Source organism: Ahaetulla prasina, chromosome 1 (genome assembly GCF_028640845.1).
Source record: "Ahaetulla prasina isolate Xishuangbanna chromosome 1, ASM2864084v1, whole genome shotgun sequence".
In the NCBI taxonomy this organism is placed as follows: domain Eukaryota; kingdom Metazoa; phylum Chordata; class Lepidosauria; order Squamata; family Colubridae; genus Ahaetulla; species Ahaetulla prasina.
The window spans coordinates 62350717-62374310 of record NC_080539.1 but is presented as its reverse complement, the minus strand read 5'-3'; the positions used below and the strand labels follow the sequence as shown (position 1 = coordinate 62374310).

The 23594-nt window shown below is 41.5% G+C and overlaps 1 protein-coding gene across 1 annotated transcript in view; it reads right to left on the bottom strand.

Moving 5' to 3' along the window:
* Positions 1-14841: 14841 nt before the first annotated feature.
* The window catches only part of FBXO28 (F-box protein 28), a 33909-nt gene continuing 25156 nt past the window's right edge, over positions 14842-23594 (bottom strand). Inside the window, exon 5 of the mRNA XM_058165503.1 lies at positions 14842-17026. Coding sequence (XP_058021486.1) covers positions 16632-17026 — 395 coding nt within the window. The 3' untranslated portion in view covers positions 14842-16631. The remainder of the gene's footprint in view (positions 17027-23594) is intronic.

Genomic DNA, 23594 nt, shown 5'->3' with positions numbered 1-23594 from the left:
ATGTAATTGCATAATAGATAAGACAAAGTGGCTCTGCAGTTTGGTCAAGTAATTAAGGCACCAGGTTAGAAAATGGGAGACCATGATTTCAAGTCCCACCTTAGCCATGAAACCCAGCTGAGCCAGTCACTCACAACCCAGGCCATTTCACAGGGTTGTGGGGAAAATAGAAAGTATGTTGGATATGTTCACCAATAACTTGAGTTATTTCTTAAAAATAATAATATAAATTAAAATATGTTTGTAACATAGCCAAATTTTCAGATTCGATTTTTTTTTTATCACTACTATTCCTTTATTCCCCTGATGTCACTAATAACTTTTATATGCCATAAATAGTATAGTTCTATTGCTAATACAAGTGACCCTTAAGCCACAGTTGTCAAACTTGCTGCGTCACATTGCCATCACGTGACGTTTTTCCCCTTGGCAGAGTTGGGGTGGGCGTGGCATGCACATGATCATTCAATCCACGGGCCACCAGTTTGACACCTCTGCTTTAAGCTATTCTCTGATTGGCCAGGGAACTGCTAACTTCTTTCTTATTGTCTTAACCAATGGAGAAAAAATTACAGCTTTTTTTCTACATGAATGCAAGCCAATTATCCACCCAGGGGAAAAAAAGGTTTGGTTTCAGTGGTGCAATTCAAATTAAATCATGTTGTAAACGTATGGGAACTGTATTATGAAACTGTGGTCAATAAGAAAAGGCAAACTGAGAACAAAGCAGCAAATGTTTAGGCAGCACTCCTGAAAGGAAGCAAAATCAGGTCACTCTTGATTTTTATCTTTGCACAATTGGGCCTAGGAGTGAAAGATTAAACATAAAGAGACAGGGATGGGGTTTTTTTCTTAATTCAATTTCTCATGCTAGTTTGAGACAATTGTTTCTATGGTCAAGACTGTCAGAACAAACCAATTTAACAGGTCAAAATACATGCCTAGTTCTTACAATGTATATTTGATAATGTTCTAAAATAGAAACTCATTAGATTATAAGATTCTAAGGTTAGTGATTCTCCATAACCCAATTTACAAGTGGAAAACACGATCTGCTTGAGGCAAGTTTATCTGAACAGCACTGAGAACAGATCTACCCAGTGGAGGGTACAAATAAACTTTCTATATTCTTATAATAAATGTTGACCAGCAGTGATGTCATCTATGGTTAAACTAGGTTAGATTTTCTGTTTATAGTGAGATATGCAGCAATAAAGTGGAAGTTGGGGATAGTCAGTTTTTGTGGTAAATTACTTCCTAATTTCCATTTAAAAGCACAGTTCTGATTTAAGATAATATCTGCAAATGTTTAAGCAAGTTATTAAGCAGGCTCACTTTAAGTTCAGGGTTTTGGTTCAAGAATTTGTTTCACTCCTTCAAAAATGATCCAAAAATGGAGAAAAGTTTTTCAATGTTTCATGTTACATAACCTTTCAGTCCAGAAAAATACATTGCATGTAAATACTAAACTTATTTTTGTACTACTTTGTAAGGTTTCTGCAGGGAAGTAATTTCTGACTTTGACTTGACAGTCAAAAGCTGGACCCATGCAATTGAAGCCTTCCCTCCCCCCCCTTTTTTTTTTATACACAGTGCATTAAAGAAACAGGCAGGTTGATAGCTTGATGATAGCTGAAGAATATAAGATGATGAATATTAAATAATAGAATTCTTCAAACAGGGAAAGTACGTTTTAAAACCTAGAGGGAGCAAAAGTGATAACTATAGGAAAGGAATCCTATTCAGAAGAAAAGCTCACAAATAATTTTTTCAACATCAGGTCAACCAGAAATTGGATCAAATTATGTAGAAACAAGCTACCAAAAGTTAAAAAGTAATTAAATTACTCATGGGGCTTCCCTTCTCTTTCCAGCTTTCTTGCAAAACTTACAAACTATAGACATGCAGCAGGAAACTCCTGGCAATGATAGGATTAGGAAGGTTTTGAAATACAACTAATGTAACCTTGTAACAAAAAGGACAAATGTTAATAAACCAAATGCAAACACTAACCTTGTGAAATAAATTCTATAGATTGGCATGTTGTAAACAAAGAAAAAAGTTTTGTATAAAGGCCTTATACAAACATATAAAGGTCTTATACGTTAACGTTTACTCAGGGCATTGATTTGAATCTCTGTCCCAAGCTGGAGGCTCTCTATTTCTGCAGAAAGAAACAAGAGTTCCAGTGTGACTTATTGGCCACTCCCACCAGGGAAACCCAGCTGAGGCTCAGGACATCCAGGCTGTCGGCACACAGTCACAATCACCATCTTGACTTTTCCTTCTTCTTCCCACAGGTGCCTCTGCCTCCCTATTAACATAATAATTACCAGACATCTAACTTTCCTTCAAGCTAAGGAGCAAATTTATTGAGGACATATTCAAGCAATATTTGAGGGAGAAAATGTTGGCATAACATTGGCATATCTAATAATTACTTAGGGCCACTTCATCATGCGGTGGAGATAAGATAGACAATATCCTATAGATAAGAAAATTAGTCTTTGCCAGGAAATCGTGCTATGATTAGGGAGAACTGTCATATATTCTTTACAGCCTGAAACATTCTTTATCTGAAAAACTATACTGTATGAAGTTAAAAGTGACATTGCTATAGGAAACATGTACAAGCTTTGGAACCAAATACAGCTCATACCAATAGCACTCCAACTTGTTAATTTTTTCCTTGGGACAACAAGATCAAACTCTGAGGAAATAAGTAAACAATTAAGTTTTGCAGAGTGGAGTTTATTTAATAAGAATTAGACAGGAATATTTAATTAGGAATAATGTAAAAAAAATTGCAATTAAGGGGGAGAACTTAACATCAGCCTACACCAGAAAGCTTTCTAGAGATTCCTTCTCCATTTCATTCTTTCTCCTTTTATTCCCTTCTTTTTCTCAGAGTAGAAAGCTGAATTTTGTTACCAGTTACCAAATTTGGGGTGTAATTCTGTAATCACTAACCAAACCTTAGATAATTAGTTTAGATATTTTTCAATTAGTTTTACAATTGGCTATTATAAAGAAATAGTACAAACTGTAAATTCCTTCCTTCTTAAGTACACAGCATACTCAAACAAAGAAAAAGATGTAACTTGAAAACGTATGGCAAGGCCGTACTTGAAAAAGTGGGATGTGTGACTAAGTATAGGAATTTAGAAAATGTACTCTTGAAATAGAGGAAATGGGGAACACATGTGCATATCACTGCATCCCCCATCCTCTGCTGAACAAGCAAACTCAGTGGCAAGCCTGGCTACGCGTAATATTTGCCAATTGCAGTTGGTTGTTTGGCTGAAATAGATGCTCTTGACTTTCTGTGCTTCACTGGCATCCCCTCAGATGTGGCACCTGTGTGCAGTACATAACCTGCACAACCTGAACATGTCTGGCAAGGTTTTTCAGAAATAGTTTGCCATGGTTTCCTTTCTAGGACCAAGGGTTACCCAGCTAGCTTTGTGCCCAAGGCAGGACCAGAACGCAGAGTCTCCTGGTTCTTAACCACTATAACAAATTGGCTCTCTTCATAAAATGTATATAAAATACAAAATGCTAAACTGGTAGAGATATCAGTGTTTTCTTTGGGCCAGACAGAGTAGACATCCCCCTGAGGAGTAGGGCCAGTTAAGGGTTCAATACATTGTCAACGGTCTGGAAGGAGTAGTCCCAAGTGTTGGATTAAGCAAAAGTTCTAAGACAAAAGAGGATTTTAAGGTATAAGTGGGCTGACAGTCTTATAATGAACCCACAAAGCACTGTATGATTACTGATCACAGACCACAATTTGGACACAATATCAATCCCTCTTTCTATTTTTCCCAAAAACTCTGAGAGGGAGGTTGGGCCTGTGATGATACCTCTAACACCTAAAATATCAACACCAGACTATCCCAAGTCTATCTTGGGAAGGATCTGATAGGTGGATAAAAATACCAAATCGAGTCTGAACATCTGGCTGTGCAACCAACTATAATAACAGAGTTGCCTTTGATGATTATCAGGGAGGGGAAATTGGATATAGGGCTAATAAATAAATATTTTCCTGACCTCAAATATTTATTATTATTATTATTATTATTATTATTATTATTATTATTATTATTATTATTATTATTATTATTATTATTATTATTATTATTATTTAAATTTATATACCGCCCTATCTCCCAAAGGACTCAGGGCGGTTCACAGGCATATAAAACATCAATATACAAAATTAAAATAATCTTTAAAAAACTTATTCCAATGCCCTATTATTAAAAATAAAAATATAAATATTAAAATCAATTTAAAACCCCTGTAAATTTAAAATCTAAGCCAGTCCTGCACAGATGAATAAATGTGTCTTGAGCTCGCGACGGAAGGTTCAAGGTCCGAAGTTGACGGAGCCCTGGAGGGAGCTCGTTCCAGAGGGCGGGAGCCCCCACAGAGAAGGCCCTTCCCCTGGGCGCCGCCAGACGACACTGCCTAGCTGACGGCACCCTGAGGAGTCCCTCTCTGTGAGAGCGCACGGGTCGGTGAGAGGTATCTGGTCGCAGTAGGCGGTCCCAGATAACCCGCCCTATGCCATGGAGCGCTTTAAAGGTGGTCACCAAAACCTTGAAGCGCACCGGAAGGCCACAGGTAGCCAGTGCAGCCTGCGCAGGATGGGTGTTATCACGGGAGCCACGAGGGCTCCATCTATCACCCGCGCAGCCGCATTCTGGACTAACTGTAGCCTCCGGATGCCCTTCAAGGGAAGCCCCATGTAGAGAGCGTTGCAGTAATCCAGGCGAGATGTCACGAGGGCGTGAGTGACCGTGCATAGGGCCTCCCGGTCCAGAAAGGGGCGCAACTGGCGCACCAGGCGAACCTGGTAGAACGCTCTCCTGGAGACGGCCGTCAAATGATCTTCTAGAGACAGCCGGTCATCCAGGAGGACGCTGTTGCGCACCTTCCATCGGGCCAGTGACTCCCCCCCGTTGGTCAGCCGCGGATTTAGCTGGATGCCGGGATGCCGGCATCCACAGCCACTCTGTCTTGGAGGGATTGAGCTTGAGCCTGTTTCTCCCCATCCAGACCCGTACGGCCTCCAGACACCGGGACAGCACTTCGATAGCTTCGTTGGGGTGGTCCGGTGTAGAAAAGTACAGCTGGGTGTCATCCGCATACAGCTGGTACTTCACACCGAAACCACTGATGATCTCACCCAGCGGCTTCATGTAGATGTTAAACAGAAGGGGCGAGAGAATCGACCCCTGCGGCACCCCACAAGTGAGGCGCCTCGGGGCCGACCTCTGCCCCCCTGTCAACACCGACTGCAACCGGTCGGAGAGATAGGAGGAGAACCACCGATAAACGGTGCCTCCCACTCCCAATCCCTCCAACCGGCGCAGCAGGATACCATGGTCGATGGTATCGAAAGCCGCTGAGAGGTCTAATAGGACCAGGGCAGAGGAACAACCCCTATCCTGGCCCTCCAGAGATCATCCACCAACGCGACCAAAGCCGTCTCCGTGCTGTAACCGGGTCGGAAACCGGACTGGAACGGGTCTAGATAGACAGTTTCATCCAGGTGCAAGGGAAACTGATATGCCACCATACTCTCTACAACCTTCGCGCGGCGGGTTGGAGACCGGACGATAATTACCTAAAACAGCCGGGTCCAGGGAAGGCTTCTTGAGGAGGGGCCTCACCACCGCCTCTTTCAAGGCGGCCGGAAAGACTCCCTCCACCAAAGAAGCGCTCGTAATCGCCTGGAGCCAGCCTCGTGTCACCTCCTGCGTGGCCAGCACCAACCAGGAGGGGCACGGGTCCAGTAAACATGTGGTGGCATTCAGCCTCCCCAACAACCTGTCCATGTCCTCGGGGCGACAGGGTCAAACTCATCCCATACAATGTCACCAAGACCACCCTCAGCCGTCTCACCCGTATCACCGCAATCTTGGTCCAAACCATCCCGAAGCTGAGCGATTTTATCGTATAGATAACCGTTAAACTCCTCAGCGTCCCTGCAGCGGGTCATCCGCTCCCCTGATGTAGGAGGGAGCGGGTCACCCAAACAGGGCGGCTGGGCGGTTATCTGCCGATGCAATGAGGGAGGAGGCGTGACGCCTCGCTTCCCTCATTGCCACTAGGTAAGCCCTAGTATAGGACTTCACTAGTGTCCGATCAGCTTCTGAACGGCCAGACCTCCAGGAACTCTCTAGGCGTCTTCTCCGGCGCTTCATCCCTCTCAGCTCCTCGGAGAACCAAGGAGCTGGTTGGGACCTGCGCCGGGTCAGAGGCCGCAAAGGCACGACCCGGTCTAAGGCCCCCGCCGCGGCCCGTTCCCAGGCCGCAACAAGTTCCTCCGCCGAGCCGTGAGCCAGACCCTCAGGAAATGGCCCAAGCTCCGTCCGGAACCCCTCCGGGTCCATCAGGCGCCTGGGACGGAACCAACGTGTCGGCTCCGTCTCCCTGCGGTGGTGAATGGCGGTCAGAAAGTCCAGACGAAGAAGAGTGATCTGACCATGACAAAGGTTCAGTGACTATTTCCTTTAAGTCCAGATCTCTCAACCACTGACCAGAGACAAAAATCAGGTCCAGAGTGCCTCCCCCAATGTGAGTAGGGCCATCAACTACTTGGGTCAGGTCCAAGGCCGTCATGGAAGCCATGAACTCCCGAGCTACCGTCGATGACGAGCCGGACGATGGCAAGTTAAAGTCCCCCACGACTAAAAGTCTGGGGGTCTCAACTGCCACCCCAGCAAGCACCTCCAGGAGCTCGGGCAGGGCAGCTGTCACGTAGCAAGGAGCCAGGTACGCGACCAGCAAGCCCATCTGACATCTATGACCCCATCTCACAAAGAGGGATTGCCACTTGATCCACCCTAAGGTCTTCTCCATAGACCAATAAAAAATGTTGGGCATCTTTTTCAGAATATGTGAGAGCACATAATGTCTCAATGCCACATTGTGATAATACCAAGGTTTGCACAAAGACAAACTGGCTGGACACGGAAGGGGGGGTTCCCCTCACTGAGATGTGCCCGCTGGGTTTCCGTGCGTTTCATCAGGCGAGGGCCCAGGGTAGGGGTGGGGGGGTAGCGGTTGTTATTAACGAGAGTCTGGCTCTGAGGGATGTCGCTGTCCCGCAGATAGCCGGTTGTGAAACCCTCTTCGTGAGGTGGGGCCGGGGGGTGCAGGTGGGCTTGCTGATCACGTACCTGGCTCCTTGCTACGTGACGGCAGCCCTGCCCGAGCTGCTGGAGATGATAGCCGGGACAGCGGTTGAGACCCCCATGCTTATGGTCATGGGGGATTTCAACTTGCCGACGGCGGGCGATTCGTCAATGGCAGCTCGGGAGTTCATGGCTTTCATGACGGCCTTGGACCTGACCCAGGTAGTTGCGGTCCCCACCCACGTTGGGGGTAACACACTGGACTTGATTTTCGTCTCGGGACAGTGGCTAAATGATCTGGAGTTAGGGGAATTAATATCTCAACCCTTGTCATGGTCAGATCATTTACTCCTTCAGCTAGACTTTCGGACCGTTACACCTCACCGCAGGGAGACGGAACCGGTTCAATGGTTCCGTCCCAGGCGCCTGATGGACCCTGAGAGGTTTCTGACGGAGCTTGGGCCATTTCTGAGGGAGTTAGCCCACGGCTCGGCTGAGGAGCTGGCGGCCGCCTGGAATGAGGCGGCCGCTGGCGCCTTAGACCGTGTCATGCCTTTGCGGCTTCTGACCCGGCGACGAACTCGACCAGCTCCTTGGTATAACGAGGAGCTGAGAGAGATGAAGCACCGGAAAAGAAGCCTAGAGAGCCCCTGGCGGTCCAGCCACTCCGAACCAGACCGAACACTAGTGAGGTCATATATTCAGACCTACCTAGTGGCGATCAGGGCGGCGAAACATAACTATTTCTCCGCACTCATCGCATCGGCAGATAATCGCCCAGCCACCCTGTTTAGGGTGACCCGCTCCCTGCTCACGCAGGAGGCTCGGGAGGACCCCTTACAGGGACGCACTGAGGATTTTGTTCAGTATCTGTCTGATAAAATCGCTCAGATTCGGGACAGCCTGGACACTGATTGGATAGATTCAGGTGGGATGGCGGAGATGAGTCTTGAGAATGTTATCTGGGCTGAGTTCGATCCTGTGACTCCTGAGGACATGGACAGGTTGTTGGGTAGGTTGAACTCCACCACATGTTTATTGGACCCGTGTCCCTCCTGGATGGTGCTGGCCACTCGGGAGGTTACACGAGGCTGGCTCCAGGAAGTTACCAACGCTTCTTTGTTGGAGGGTGTTTTCCCCGCCGCTTTGAAAGAGGCAGTGGTGAGGCCCCTCCTCAAGAAGCCCTCCCTGGACCCGGCTGTTTTAGCGAACTATCGTCCAGTCTCCAACCTTCGCTTCTTAGCGAAGGTTGTTGAGAGTGTGGTGGCATATCAGCTTCCTCAACACCTGGAGGAATCTGTCTATCTGGACCCGTTCCAGTCCGGTTTCAGACCCGGTTACAGCACCGAGACGGCTTTGGTCGCGTTGGTGGATGACCTCTGGAGAGCCCGGGACAGGGGTTGTTCCTCTGTCCTGGTTCTATTAGATCTCTCGGCGGCTTTTGATACCATCGACCATGGTATCCTGCTGCGACGGTTGGAGGGATTGGGGGTGGGAGGCACCGTTTATCGGTGGTTCTCCTCCTATCTCTCTGACCATTCGCAGACGGTGTTGGCAGGGGGGCAGAGATCGACCCCGAGGCGCCTCACTTGTGGGGTGCCTCAGGGGTCTGTTCTCTCGCCTCTCCTGTTCAACATCTACATGAAGCCGCTGGGCGAGGTTATCCGTGGTTTCGGGGTGGATTATCATCTGTACGCTGATGATACGCAGCTGTACATTTCCACCCCGAACCACCCCAATGAAGCCGTTGAGGTGATGGGCCGGTGTCTTGAGGCCGTGCGGGTCTGGATGGGGAGGAACAGGCTCCGACTCAACCCTTCCAAGACAGAGTGGCTGTGGGTGCCGGCGTCCCGGTACAGTCAGCTTACACCATCGCTGACTGTGGGGGAGGAAGTACTGACCCCCAGGGAGGGAGTGCGCAACTTAGGCGTCCTCCTGGATGATCGGCTGTCCTTAGAGGATTATTTGACAGCCGTCGCCAGGGGAGCATTTTATCAGGTCCACCTGATCCGCCAGTTGCGCCCCTTCCTTGACCGGGACGCCTTACGCACAGTCACTCACGCCCTCGTCACTTCCCGCCTGGACTATTGCAATGCTCTCTACATGGGGCTCCCCTTGAAGAGCACCCGGAGGCTCCAGTTAGTCCAGAATGCGGCCGCGCGGGTGATAGAGGGAGCACCGCATTGCTCCCATATAACATCCATCCTGCGCGGCCTACACTGGCTGCCAGTAGTCTTCCGGGTGCAATTCAAGGTCTTGGTTACCACCTTTAAAGCGCTCCATGGCTTAGGACCGGGATATCTTCGAGACCGCCTTCTGCCGCCGATTGCCTCCCAACGACCTGTGCGCTCCCACAGAGTGGGCCTCCTCAGGGTGCCGTCGACCAAACAATGTAGGTTGGCGACCCCCAGGGGGAGGGCCTTCTCTGTGGCGGCACCTGCCCTGTGGAACGAGCTTCCTCCGGGATTACGACAACTCCCCGACCTCCGGACCTTCAGATGGGAACTGAAGACTCTATTATTTCAGCGCGCTGGACTAGCCTGAGAATAAAATGTTTTAGCAAATTTTAATGGGGTTTTTACTGGTTTTTACTGTTTTAGTGATCAGGCCATGGTAATATTTAGTCTTAACTGGGTTTTAATGCTTATTTATTATATTGTTTTAATATGCCTGTGAACCGCCCTGAGTCCTACGGGAGATGGTGCGGTATATAAGTATGATTAATAAATAAATAAATAAATAAATAAATAAATAAACTGCTTCCTCTCCTAGGAAGCAGAAAGAAAATTCACTTTCTTGATAGTATATTCACAAGCAAAAACCTCTTACATTGTTGACAAATTGCAGCACTGCAGATATATATATATATATATTTAATTTCATTATGTCACAACAGTATACACAAACATCGACATAAAACAACAACACATCATAAAAGAAATATATATATATAAGCAAAAGTATGCAATAACTATGTTAATTTGATATAATGAAAGGGAACAATAGGACAGGAATGGTAGACACATTTGTGCTCTTATGCACGCCCCTTATAGTCCTCTTAGGAATGGGGTGAAGTCAATAGTAGACAGTTTTTGGTTGAAGAGTCAGGTAATGAGTTCCAAGCGTTAACAACTCTGTTACAGAAGTCATATTTTCTGCAATCGAGTTTGAAGTGGTTTACATTAAGTTTGAATCTATTGTTTGCTCTTGTATTATTGCGATTGAAGCTGAAGTAGTCTTTTACAGGAAGGATATTGCAATAGATGATTCTGTGTGTTAAACACAGGTCATGTCGGAGTCGGCAGAGTTCTAAGTTTTCTAATCCCAGGATTTCAAGTCTGGTGGCATAAGGTATTTTGTTGTTTACGGAGGAGCGAAGAACTCTTCTAGTAAAATATTTCTGGACACGTTCGATTGTATTACTATCAGAGATGTGGTATGGGTTCCAGACGGATGAGCTGTATTCAAGAATAGGCAAATGTTTTGTATGCTCTGGTTAGTAGTGTAGAGTTTTTGGAAAAGAAGCTGCGTAAAATTAGGTTTACAACTCCTAGAGCCTTTTTTGCTATGTAGTTGCAGTGGGCTTTGGCATTTAGGTCATTTGATATGAAAACTCCAAGGTCTTTGACAGGGTGGAGGTTGTCAGTAAGGTAATGTCCATCAAGCTTGTACTTGTTGTTTGGGTTCTTTTTTCCAATATGTAAGACTGAGCGTTTGCTGGTTGAGATTTGGAGTTGCCAAGTTTTGGACCAATCGGATACAAAGTCAAGGTCTTCTTGACTAGAAGTATTGTTAGTGGTATTAAATACTTTGACATCGTCAGCAAAGAGAACACAATAACTTGAGATAAGGTCACAGAGATCGTTTATGTATAGTATGAAGAGCGTTGATCCAAGAAAACTACCTTGGGGAACACCACTTTTGACAGGAACAGGATTTGATAGAGCATTGCCAATTTTGACCACTTATTGTCTGACAGGAAGGCATTTATCCAATTGCGAAGAGGTCCTGAAATGACGTAGGATTTTAGTTTTAGGAGAAGTTTATCATGTACTACTGAATCAAAAGCTTTGCAGAAGTCTATGTAGATTGCATGTATTGCTCAAGGTTAGTAGTCCATATGTTTTTGCAGTGGAGAAGTTGTAAGTTACATGATAATTTTTTTCTGAAATCAAATTGTTTATTAGAGAGTAGGTTGGTTGTTTCAAGGTGGAGTGTAATGGATTGGTTTATGATAGATTCCATTATTTTGCATGAGACACAACACAGAGAGATAGGTCTGTAATTTTCAACTAGGCTGGGATCTCCTTTTTTGAAGATACAACTGTTACATGAAACAGTTATATCTTCAAAAAAGATATATTTTTCATAATATATAGTACTAAAGCAAAAGAATCCCAATACTACATAAAATAATATTACTCCCAACCTAGATAGTATTTGTACCTAGATAACTTTCAGCCACTATCATCACAACACACTTTATTTTAATCTTTTTTGTCATCCCATCTTTATTTAGAAATATTTCAAGGCAGGGAACATACGTAATACTCCTTCCTCCATCTATTTTCCCCACCAACGAACAGGTGTAGTGAGTTGGGCTGAAAGACAGAAACTGGCCCAAGGTCACCCACCTGGCTTTCACGTCTAAGACTTGACTAAAACTCACAGTCTCCTGGTTTCTAAAACAACACTTTAACCATTATACTAAACTGACTCTGATTTTATCTCTTATTTACATGCAATGGCAGGATAATTTTAAAAACCTAAAAACAAAGCATCACTTTTTAAAGATATGACAGAAATATATTACAGGCTTTTACTTTTGCTCCGTCAGGTAGTCCTCATTTAGCAACTACAATTGAAACTGGCAACTTGGTCATTAAGCAAAGCAGTCACTAAATGAAAAATCATGGGACCATGGCTGTGCTGATGATTTTACATAGAACAATGCAGTGATTGCAATGCTAAAGATGTGACTGAGAGAGATGGTCAACTGTTACATGAAACAGAATCTGCAGAGACTCATCAGGCAACTTAATTCCAAGCTTGGAAACACAGCCATGTTTTCAAAGACTTGCAGAATTCTTGTAAGGTGGGAGTCATGCCAGTCTTGGGTCAGTGGGGAAAGGTTGACACCTTGCCTGCCATCATGGCTTTTTTTATTTCCCTAGAAGACTCTCTTGCCCATGATTTACAAGTCTGTTGCGATAGTTTAAAAGAGGCATTTCCATCACTAAGAAAAGAAGGAATGTCTTTAAGATAGTGTCACTCAAATGAAGTTTTTGAGGACATACTCTGATGAAAAATAATGTGCAGCAATAATATACATTATTATCAGTATCATAGTGAGATATGAAGCATTTACGGCCATCCTCTTTCCAGTATGCAAAACACGCCTTGGCATTAATTGCATCACATTGACTCCCAATTGTATGAATCAATGCACATCATTAGTGGGATGATCTAATCCCATATATTGGTTTCCTGTTCTGTGTCAGCTACACCTCCGGAAGTAAGATGAAAATAAGGCCCTCCTTCAAGAATACCTAAAGATTATTGATAATTCCTAGCTGCCAAACTGAATCACGTAGCCTGCTTGGAGTAAAACAGATTGTGATCTAGACACTCAGCCATCTCTACTGCAAAGCATTTGTAAAAGATGATTTCGATACTCACAACTTGTGGAAATAATACTGAATCAAAAACTGCTCCCCACAATGTCAAAGATTTCCTGCATCTTGGAAAAACTACCTGGATTTGACTAGCCCCATGCGATATGAGGCTGAACACTGAACCAAATTCACACTGGTCATGGTAGATATGCAGATGCCCTCTATAATTGGGGCAAAATACTATTGTTGAATTGAATTGTGATCATAGGGTCAAAAAAAATATTATCCAATACATAGTGAGAGTGTCAAAACAGAGCCCATAATGGATATTTCACAGATTCCCTGGCTGCAACAAATGAAGTAAAGAATTATTTGTAACCTTCTTGTTAAAATATCAGATTTTATATTCTATGTTTTGTATTTTACCCCCGTGTTTCTTTTTACTTAAATATGTTGATGTGCCATATGATAAATAAGTTGCATTATATTGGAAGACCATTTTATTAAAAAAGGAGATCTCTTTTCCGAAAAACGTATTCCGTGTCCCCCCCCCCCCCCAAATGATTCAGATTTTCCAGAAGATCTGATCAAGGAATCTTCACCACTTATTTCGATACTAGATTTGCTAAATTTCATACTCAGTAATGAGCCACACTCATGTTTGATTTTTTCCACAGAAATTTCAGATATATGCTTGATAGGATTGTGTGAAGACTCATCCCACTAATCATGCCCACAGTAGAATGTCATGAAATTTCCCTTTTCTCATTCCTAGGCTACCTGAGAGGAGGCATCTCTCCTTAGCTGTTGCAGTTTTTGCATGTTTTACAAGTCTTATCATATAAATGTTATATGTGATGCTTCATTTATATTGGCAATGATACAGTAAGGAGATGGGATCTGGCAAGTTTCCCTTGGGCTCTTTTGGCTACGAGCATGCCCTTTCCCTCTGGTTGCTGGGCAGTACCCCTCATGTTCATTTGGGTTGGGCTATTTTAAAACCTTTCTTTAGACGATTTTGAAAAAAGTGACAAAGCAAAGTTTAAGCTATGAAGATCATGGAGAAAAGCAGAATTCCCCAACCCACAGTCCTCAGCCCAGTGTTGGGCTGCAGTCCGTTCGGAACCGGGCTGTGAAAGTGATGGGCAAGTGTGAGTGTGTGAAGCTGCATTTGTGGAAAATGGCATGCAAAACTATCTTCTCTCCCCACCCCACCCCCGCCACCTCTGCTGGTCTGCCAAGCCAGAAAGGTTGGAGACCGCTGATCTATCTTGTTGCTAAGAGTCAATATCAATTTGATGGCAGTCAATCAGTCAAAGAACACTACCACTCTGCATGGAAATCTGAGATTTAGACACCTAAACATCTCTACTGCTACAGCATCTGTAAAAGAACATGGTTTCTGCTAGCTCTTTTGCTAGTTGTATCCCAAACGTATATGTAAAGATGTTCCTGGTTTTCCTTACAAAGCTTCTTAGGCTCTCCACTGTTTTACTTCTTAGGTGCACATTATTATTTTACTTACTTGATCTTACTCTCACATAGAGGGGGAAACAACTACATTTTTATGCCCTAATATCAGCATGTCGCATTGTACCAAATACTGTTTATTCTGTGGAAAAAGGCAGGGAAGGTAATATGCTTCTCCCCTTACTTAGGAACCACTAATACGGAAAGTGAAAGTCCAGATGTCCACTTGGTCTAGCATTCTATTTCCAGTGTTCAAAAATGTGCAGGGTAAACCCATAAATGGAAAACAAACCCACCAGCATCTTCCCATTGACATTCCCCAGCAACTACTGTCTATAGTTCAGGAGATAATGTGTTATTACTGATGACTCCCTCCCTCCTCAATGAATATGACTCTCCAGAAGATATCCAGGTTGAAGGGCATCACTGTATTTTGTGAGATGGGACTAGTCCATGAAACAAAAATAAATATCAAAATGCATGAACAGTTGATGTATAGAGGAACATATTCACTTTCAAAATACTGTATCCATATTATTCTTTATAAATTAAAAATTAATTATACCAATGTGGATATACTGAGATATATCAATTAAGAAATGCTCAAGTGAATGTTTCAAAATTATTATATTATTGAAATAATTCAGGGTACCCACTGGTAAGATACATAGCCTGCTCCCATTTAAAATTAAACAAATATACATCGCAAAATGGCCTTAAGGTAGCAAAACAATATAATTTTTTTAAAAAATTAAACACTCCAAACTCTTGACAACAATTTGCAGTACTTTGTTTTAGGGAATACATATTCCAAATTTAAAATTAACAGATTTTTTAAAAGAAAGAATCAAGAAAAATCCTTGGCAAAGTTTTTGTTCATCTAATTGACAAATGAAAATGAGTAATCCATCTGTTTTAACCCCAGGTACTTTAAGAATATTATCGCGTAAGAAGAGCTTTTTGAATAACCAATCAGACCCATTTTTCCATTCCCATTTCAAATTTCAACATTATCAAAAAGCTGAATTAATCATAGCAGGTTGAAAATAACAGTCAAGCAATAGAATTACATTATTTAGCAATATCAAATTAAAACATGGATAACAATATTTGTTGCAGGTTTAGAAAGAAACATAACTGGGAAACACTGTACATTATAACTTGAAAGCTGTTAAAAGTGACAAATCCAGAGACTGTACAGTGCAAAACATGCTTTTCCAGTTCAATTTCAAAACAGGAGGGGTGCAAAACAAATTATTTTAAAATCTGAACAAGGTATTTTTTAGGTTAATGACAGCTAGAACACAGGATTATAGAGAGTTCTTTCCACATAACAGTAAGATCTTTTTCTCAACACACATAAAACTTGGATGATGACTCAGCAAGCCTGTGTACTCAACAAATAAATTATGTCCAGTTTGATGATCTTTCAATCACTGAATCAGGACCAGTAATGTATAATCAGAAACCCACGAGCATAAGGAGCCAAACCGTGCAATCTGCTTTAAGTCAACAAGCAAGCAGAAGCAGCAAAATAGCTTGGCTTATATATTCCCTTGTAGCATTCAGGCAAACTAGCTCCAAAGGTAAGAAAAGCTGTTTTCAAAATATATGCAGAGTCATGGGTGAGGAACCAACACATGTTCTTTCAAAAGATAGGAGAGGCCAACTATTCAACAGTGATTCCAGGCAAATGCTTTTACCAAGCTGACTAAGCAATGCATGCATCTCTCCATGCAAGATAAAAAATATGGCTCCTAGTGCTTAGAAGTAGGGTATGCATTTGTGGAAACTAGACTGAGATATCCCTTGCTGGTTAAATTTACAAAAATATATATAGCCAATACTTAAGCTTACTTGTTATGTACTCTCACACATATAAACTACTTTTCAGATGTTTTAAACAAGGTCACTTGCAACAAAAAGTCAGCCTCCCCCACCCCACCCCCACCCAATTGTTTAAAAGTGGGTATTTTCAAGACAACAAGATATCTGTTGTTTAACCATTTCTAACTTTATCAATGACTAAGCCTGAATTTATTTTGAAACACTAATTTATGGAAATTGATGAAAAAAACATAAGTTTCATTTGAATACTCATTTTCTGCATAGAAAATGAAAGCAAACTTTTTAGGACATGATATACTAGGTCTGGTGGGTACAAATTTTGACAAAGTATAATTGTCCTGTGCAACAGACCCACTCAAACTGAAATGGGATTGTTGGATGGGTTGTGAAGTAATGTCTCAGCAATGAGAGAAAGTTATTCAAGGCTATGATATTCTGAAGAACCAAGCAGCCTAGATGATATATGCTGTAAACTGCAGCATCCAGACCAGACAACCCGCTTCAGCTATTAAAGCAGTGTGTTTTCCTGGAAGTGCCATTTATCCCAAAGTTATTTATTATTTCGAAGGCGTTTTGACTTTCTAGGTGAACCTATTGATTCAGTAGCCTTCTTCCGTTTCCTAGGGGCCTCTTCAGTTGGTGTTGACCCGGAGGAATTTCCTACTGCACTTTCCATAACTTCTCGCAATTTGCGTTCAAGCTCTGCCAGTCGGGCGTTCTGCTCACCTATGATCTGGGTTTGCTCAAGCAGTTTCTGATCCTGGTCTTGGAGTTGTTTCTGTTGCTCTTGCACTTTGGTGCGAAGCTCTGAAATTTCACGCCGTAATACAGTCACACCTGCACCATTAGTTTTAATTTGTTGTTGAAGCTTGGTGACCTCTTGCCTTGATGGGTTTTGCTTGGAGAAGAGCTGCATTGTAGTTAAAGCTGCAGAAGGACCTGGAACTAAAGGAAGAGAGTGATTGTTTTCTGCTTAATATCTGTTTTCAATCCCATAATTCAAAAACTGTACATCAAATTTGCAAAGTGAATACATCATCATCATCAAACATTCTGGTGAGATAGAAGTTCCCTAAGGATGGGCTCCAGCATGACTCCGAAAGCTCAGAAGACTAAATCTCTGCTCCTAGTGACCGACCCAGATTGGATCTTGCAACATTATCCTAGGATACGTATAGTCAATACATAATTCCTTGGGGTTTCATAAAACATTTAGGGTAGCCAAATAAGTGAAGTTATATCTCTCTTATACCCTACATTGCTGATGAAATCCTGATTTTTATAGCACTAACACTAATCAATCCCCCATCCCTAGAGTTTTGCAGTTGAATGTTATCCCAATTGCAGAGAAACTATTTGGAGTAACAACTAAGGAGGTAATGAAGTGCAAAAGTGTACAGTATTAATGTCCTGCTACTGGAAATGAGATTTGGAACTGTGAAAATTTGAAACATTCTATCTAGCTCACATTCCTTTCTCTTTGATTGGTTTTCTTGTACTGTAAACATACTAAACATTTAATCTCTCAAAGTCTAGAACTCCAAACTTTTCTACTGAAAAGATCCTACTCAGAATACTGCAAAGCATTTGGAACTCTTGGACTGAAATAGACAAAATAAAAACTATAAAAGTATTAATTTTAAATCTTTCCCTTTTCATTTAATTACTAGCAATATTTTGTTATCTCCTTTAAATCTAATTTTAAAATAGTACATTTTATATTAATTGCAGTAATTTGTTTTAAAAAACCAATGAAGGAAGCCTAAGCAATGAGTAACATAAGGGGACATTAATTAAACTTTTATACTTTTTAAACTTCATCAACTAAAGATCTCTTACCTTTTTATATGAAAACCATTAGTGATCTTATTTTAAAATATATTCTATTGTTACCCCACATCATGCAACTAGTAGAGGTCTAGAGTATGTCCATCTTGAATTTAAAGTAATATGCTACATTAATAGGAGTCACTTATTCACTGAATTGCAAACACTTTCCTAATTTATCAAACTTTAAGTTCTATGGAACCAAGTAAGAATACTTCATACATTAGGGTTCCCACCCACAATAAAAATAGATTGCAGACATATTAAAGAGTGGGCTATATTAAATCAAAATACCATCTTTCTGGGCCAAAACTGAACAAGTTACCCATTGTACCCTTTGTCTGGAAAATAATCAGAGGCTCCTTCACAACTTTGTCAACTCTTTGGACCTTTCTTTATGGACTGAAACTAATCCGTGGATATCCTAAATCCTGAAATTCTTTTCCTGGAACTTTTCAGAAAGACAGAGAGGAGTAAGAAATTTTACCTGGTAAAAATACAACTACAAAGGAGCCCTAGTCCCAGAAAAGCTGGAACTATGATCACAAGGAAACATTTTCAGGTGAGTGAGTCAAATATAGTATTTATTTAGTCTAACTGCACTTTATGGACTAGCCAAGCTAATGATCCTCTTGCTTAATCCCAAACAGGAACTAAAAAGTAAGAGAGCAGGATCTGCCAAATGTTGTGAGAAAAGCTTCCCAATACATAGATTCTGAAGTCTTGTCTCCGCCATTTAAGAAACAATGGGCAAAGAGTATTTTTTGCTATGGTTGCTGGGGCATTGCTCCCTCTGTGTTTTTTTTTAAATCACTTTTTATTGCTCAAAAATGTCATTGTCAGGGCACTACTTTTTCTTTGCTTTACATCTCAACAGCTCTACAGAGAAGATGGAGTCCTCTCTATATTTTTCAGGAGGATTTTTGTCTCACCCCCTTATTTTCAGCTCTAATACTTTTCTTAAGGCATGTGCTTCAGCATCCTTATTGTGTTTGATTTTGAATAAAGTGAAATCAGCCATGGAATGCAGCCTTATCCTAGCTAAATACTAATTTCATTTTTAAAAATAATTTGTACCAAGCATATACAGATGGAAAGCTACAATAAATAAATAAAAAAGATTAAAAAGAGAGACTACAGGAAAGAAAAGAAAAAGCAGAAGAGCAAAGAAAGAAAAAAGAAATATATAAAGAAATATATAAAGAAGTAACTTCCCCCTTCATCACAAGTATAAACAATTTAAACAACTTATCACCTTCTCTTAAAAAATAACTAACTCTTCATTTTATACCTCATCTTTTATCTATAAACAAATTTAAAATCTTATATTCAGTCCTGGTCAGCAGAAGTATATTAAGGGTGATCAGAAATAGCAACATCAAGTTTAACTTTATATACCTTCTTTTTACTTTTACTTTTTACAAACATAGTCTTTAATCCTTTCATATAATATCCTAGCACTTGATTTCCTTTTCTTTATTCTTTATTCCTTCTCTCCAAATCTTTCAAACTTCAACAGTTTAACATGTCTCGTTTGTAAGTCCAATAGAGAAAAATTATCCAAGTCTCTCTTCTGATTTCTTATTTGTATATCTCTTTCATTATTAACAGCTGGTTTCTTTGTCTGGTGTCTCATGTCCCTTTTCATTATTAAACTGTTAGCCAATTTCTTTTGTATATCTGGTGCAACATATTTACCCAGACCATTCTTTTAGACCAGTGATGCTAACCTTTTTGCCATTGCGTGCCAAAAGCGGGGGTGGGGTGGGGGGGTGTCATGCGCACACATGCCCACATCCATAATTTAATGCGCTCTGCACCCTGCGCATGTGACAACCCCTCCCCACCGTGATGGCCCGGTAGGCCCATTTTTCACCCTCCCCAGACTCCAGAGGCTTTCTAGGAGCCTGGGGAGGGCGAAAACAGCCTTCCCCACCCTCCTGGAGGCCCTCCGAAGGCCGGAAACATCCCATTTCCCGACTTCTGGTGGGACCAGAAGTCCCGTTTTTCACTCTCCCCAGGCTCCAGAGGCTTTCTAGAAGCCTGGGGAGGGCAAAAACAGCTTTCCCTACCAACCCCCGGAGGCTCTCCGGAGGCCGGAAACAGACCATTTCCCAACTTCCAGTGGGCCCAGAAGGCCTGAAAAATAGGTGCCCGGCGCGCGCATGTGCACTGGATCTGACTTAGAACAACCCTCATATGCCCACAGATATGGCTCTGTGTGCCACCTGTGACACGTGTGCCATAGGTTCGTCATCATGGTTTTAGACTGTCGTTTTTAAATCCACGTTCACTTCTATTTCAGTTTTGTTCAGTTAAACTTGTTCTCCTCTATAACATCATTTATATACAATTTACCTACAATGGTAGAGATTCTTAAAATTAACTTCTTAGTCCATTTTTCACAATTATCCTTCAATACATCCAACGTCTGCTTCTTTTCAAACACTTCTGGCAGCAGGAAATAATCTTTTATGGAATTTCCCAAAATCTCTCTTCTTAAACTACTTCCCAGAATGTATTCTTCACTCTACTCCAATTTACAAATACATTGAGTCTCCAATTTGTCTAAAGTAGTGTTTTTGAAACCTGGCAACTTCAACATATATTTCAACTCCCAGAATTCTGGGACTCTAAACCCAATCTGTGTCACTAATTCTAACTGGAAGCCTAGTCAGACTAAATTAATTAAAAGCCCTGAACAATTCTTAACCCAACCAAGCCCCTTTAAATCAAGCCAAGCCTTATTTTTAAAGTTCTCTCTGGCTACTTAAATTTATTCTTCAGCCTCATTTAATTAACTCTCTCAATGGGAAATTTATTTTTGTATAAGAAATTACTAATTAATTAAAACTGGTTATATTTTTTCTCTCCCCCAAATTATTAGATTATTTTTGTATGCTAGACAGGTGCTTATTAAAGTGATTGGAAAATACCATTATAGGCATGTCTCCATAAATTCATTAAAGTGCTTCTGTCACTTTTAAAGAACAGTTGAGGAAATCATATTAAGAACATTTGAAAATATATATTGTTCTTGCCATAAATTCTCTGCAGTAAGCCAATTTTTATATTGAGTAAATAAATCATCCAACAATGAAGCTAAAAAGTTTCCTATTGGCTGAACAGAATAAGACATTTAAAGTAGTACCTGGAGCTGCTGCCATAAGACGTCCCGATACATCTGAACCAGGCAATTTTCTTTTTAGAATTGGAACAATCTTCTCATCAAAATATTCCATTGCCATAGATGAAATGTCCCTTAACTCCTGAAGGACTTCATGGGCTCTTTGAGGTGCTTTAGTGGAGTTTACATATCTTAACACACGATAAATTTCATCTATTACCTAGTAATAAATAGAAAAAATAGAGACTTAGCTACAGCAAGATCAAATGAACATACATTCCAACAAGGATATGGTTTTCTACTTTTTAATTATTTAAGAACAAATGAAAAAGTACTAGAAATAGCCTGTAAAACAACTTAAAAGTCATGCGTTAATCTAATTTACAGGCATAGTAAATCTGAGGACAATAAATCATAGTAAATCTGGAAAGCAAACAAATTTTAATCAATATTTATACATGTCTTTATTTTATTTACTACATGATTAATGACTTTCCATTCAGGTAAGCCCATTTATTATAAGAAAGGAAAAAGTAGTCTTATACAAGAATAGATAATAAATAACAAATGTCACAACATTTGTATAGGAGATCCTTAAACTTCATTACTGACGTCCTCAAAACAATTTAGTGCGAAGATATATTTACTTAACTTTTAATATAGCCCTTTTTAAACATTACCTTTCCAGGTATGAAGCAGCAGAGATTGGAATCCACATACTTCATAAATGTCATGTTTAACAGTGATAACCTTGTTTCTACTGCAGCAAGAATATCTGCATGGCGAGCTAGCGAATGATTTCTCCTTTCTGATTCTCGTCTAAAAAAGAAATTCAGGTCTATTATTTAGTGACACTTCAAATAACAGCAATGGAGATAAAATTACAGAGTTAGAGGATGTGAAAGTAAATGTGACATCAGAATTCATATATTATCAGAACTGTCCAGCATTCCCAATTCTATTTGTTTTATTTTGTTAAAAATGGAAAGTTGAATTAAAAACAGCTTCCATTTTGATCCAACTGTATTCTTTTTTGAAATACTTTTCAGGAATAGATAAAATTCATAATCTTACAAAACAAAAAAATCCTAATTGTCAAACAATAAGTATCATTTCAGAAAAAGAATTCTTCTTGCATGACACAGATAACATATTACTGCGCTATTTTTTCCCAAATGGAATGATGCACTTGCATATAACAAATGATGCATCATGCATATGCATATAATGAATCAATCAGTTGAGATTCACAATCAACTAATAATTCTTTCTTGGGGTCCCTAAATATTAACTATGATCAATAGCACTTCATAAATAATAAACCATACTACTGAATACAATGCATTAAAAGTTATATATAGCTAATATAATAAATGATTGAAATGTGCCAACCCAAAAGCTCTTAAAAATAAGAAGATATTACTTACTTAATATAACAAATGCTTAGAAGAGGCTGGAGATAACCTATCTGAGGACGAAGGCCTTGGACCGGACCAACCTTCATTCGTGGGACTATTTAAGCCCCACATGTTTCGTTCCCTTTTGTTTAAGGCATTGGCAACCACGGGGCTGGGGGCAGTCCAGACTCCTTCTACGGAACCCCAAGTCTTACCTAGCACGTCATCTAGCCTATTTGTGGAGCCCACAGTGGTGGCAGAAACCATTCCGGCACCTAAGATGTTTGTGGACGTGGTCCAAAGGCAGTGGTCTCATCCGAGTTCGGGCTCTCTCCCCAGCGCCACAGACAAAAAGTTCTATAACTGTGCTCCTGACCTGGAAAATATTCTCCAGGTTCCAACGGTGGATTCTCCAGTAGTTGCTCTTACGACGGCATCACATGTGGCGGGTCCCGAAAATGAAGCTCTTCGTCCGGAGGACAAAAGAGCTGACCAATCCCTGATCAAGTCCCATCAAGCCTCAGCCTGGTCCATCAGGTCTTCCATAGCGTCGTCATTCTTCAATAGAGCGTCTATAATGTGGCTCAAACAGCTTCAGGGACGTTTGTCTTCCTCGGATGTGAGAGCTCACCAGGACCTTAACAAGGTAATTGCTGCCTTAGAATTTTCGGCCGATTCGACACTCAACGCCGCCAGATTCTCAGCCAAATCTATTGGGTCTACGGTTACATCCCGCCGGCTCTTGTGGTTGCGCCACTGGAAGGCAGATACTAGAAACAAGTGGCGACTGGCATCATCAGCTTATGGAGGTTCTAAGTTGTTGAGCCTCTGGACCCAATCCTGGTGGAGACTAAGGACAAGAAAAAGGTGTTACCATCCTTGTCACGCAGGCGAACTCAGACAACAACCTTATTTTAGCCCCTCGGCTGTCCCTCTTCTTCTTCCTTCGTAGCCAGGAATTCGGAGGATCGGGGTCATGACGGCAGAGATTCTCACCGTACAGAGGAAACTCCCAGCGGGCCGATCAGGTTAGAACAGGGTCCAGATTTACCTCCGTAAACCATTTCGGGAGGCGGGGTAAACCGTTCAACCGATTCAAATAATTTGTTATCGGATCTTCCCATTGGAGGCAGGCTTGCCCATTTCTATACTCAATGGGAGT